This window comes from Myotis davidii, unplaced genomic scaffold (assembly GCF_000327345.1).
Source record: "Myotis davidii unplaced genomic scaffold, ASM32734v1 scaffold586, whole genome shotgun sequence".
Taxonomy (NCBI): domain Eukaryota; kingdom Metazoa; phylum Chordata; class Mammalia; order Chiroptera; family Vespertilionidae; genus Myotis; species Myotis davidii.
This window is the reverse complement of record NW_006296809.1, coordinates 811,723-812,082: the sequence shown is the minus strand read 5'-3', so window position 1 is coordinate 812,082 and position 360 is coordinate 811,723. Positions and strand designations below refer to the sequence as shown.

At 65.8% G+C, this 360-nt stretch overlaps 1 protein-coding gene across 1 annotated transcript in view; it reads left to right on the top strand.

The window, feature by feature from the left end:
• Nucleotides 1–360, top strand: part of CFAP74 (cilia and flagella associated protein 74) — a 42,657-nt gene that overhangs the window by 39,991 nt on the left and 2,306 nt on the right. The window contains 2 exon segments of the mRNA XM_006772562.2: nucleotides 50–159; nucleotides 234–313. Of these exon segments, the coding sequence (XP_006772625.2) occupies nucleotides 50–159; nucleotides 234–313 (190 nt within the window).

Genomic DNA, 360 nt, shown 5'->3' with positions numbered 1-360 from the left:
GACTGGGGTCGGAGCACAGGGCCTTCTGACGCCCTGCCTGCCCGCCCAGCCCCCACAACACCCTGTTCCTGGAGCTGTGGTGCCCGGCAGTGGCCCCGTCCATCATCGTGACGTCTGACAAAGGGCACACCATCTCCAACTTCGGTGATGTGGCTGTAGGTGAGTCCTCATTGGGCCCAGCCCCCCCACCCCCAGGAACCCAGGCCCCCAGGAACCACCTGGCCCCGTTCCAGGTCACCGGAGCATCAAGAAGGTGAACATCCAGAACATCTCCTCCGAGGACCTGGCCGTATCCTGTCCACGCTCAGCGCAGGCCTGCGGGGGTGGGAGGGGGGCTTTCAATGGGTGGGAGGGGAGCCT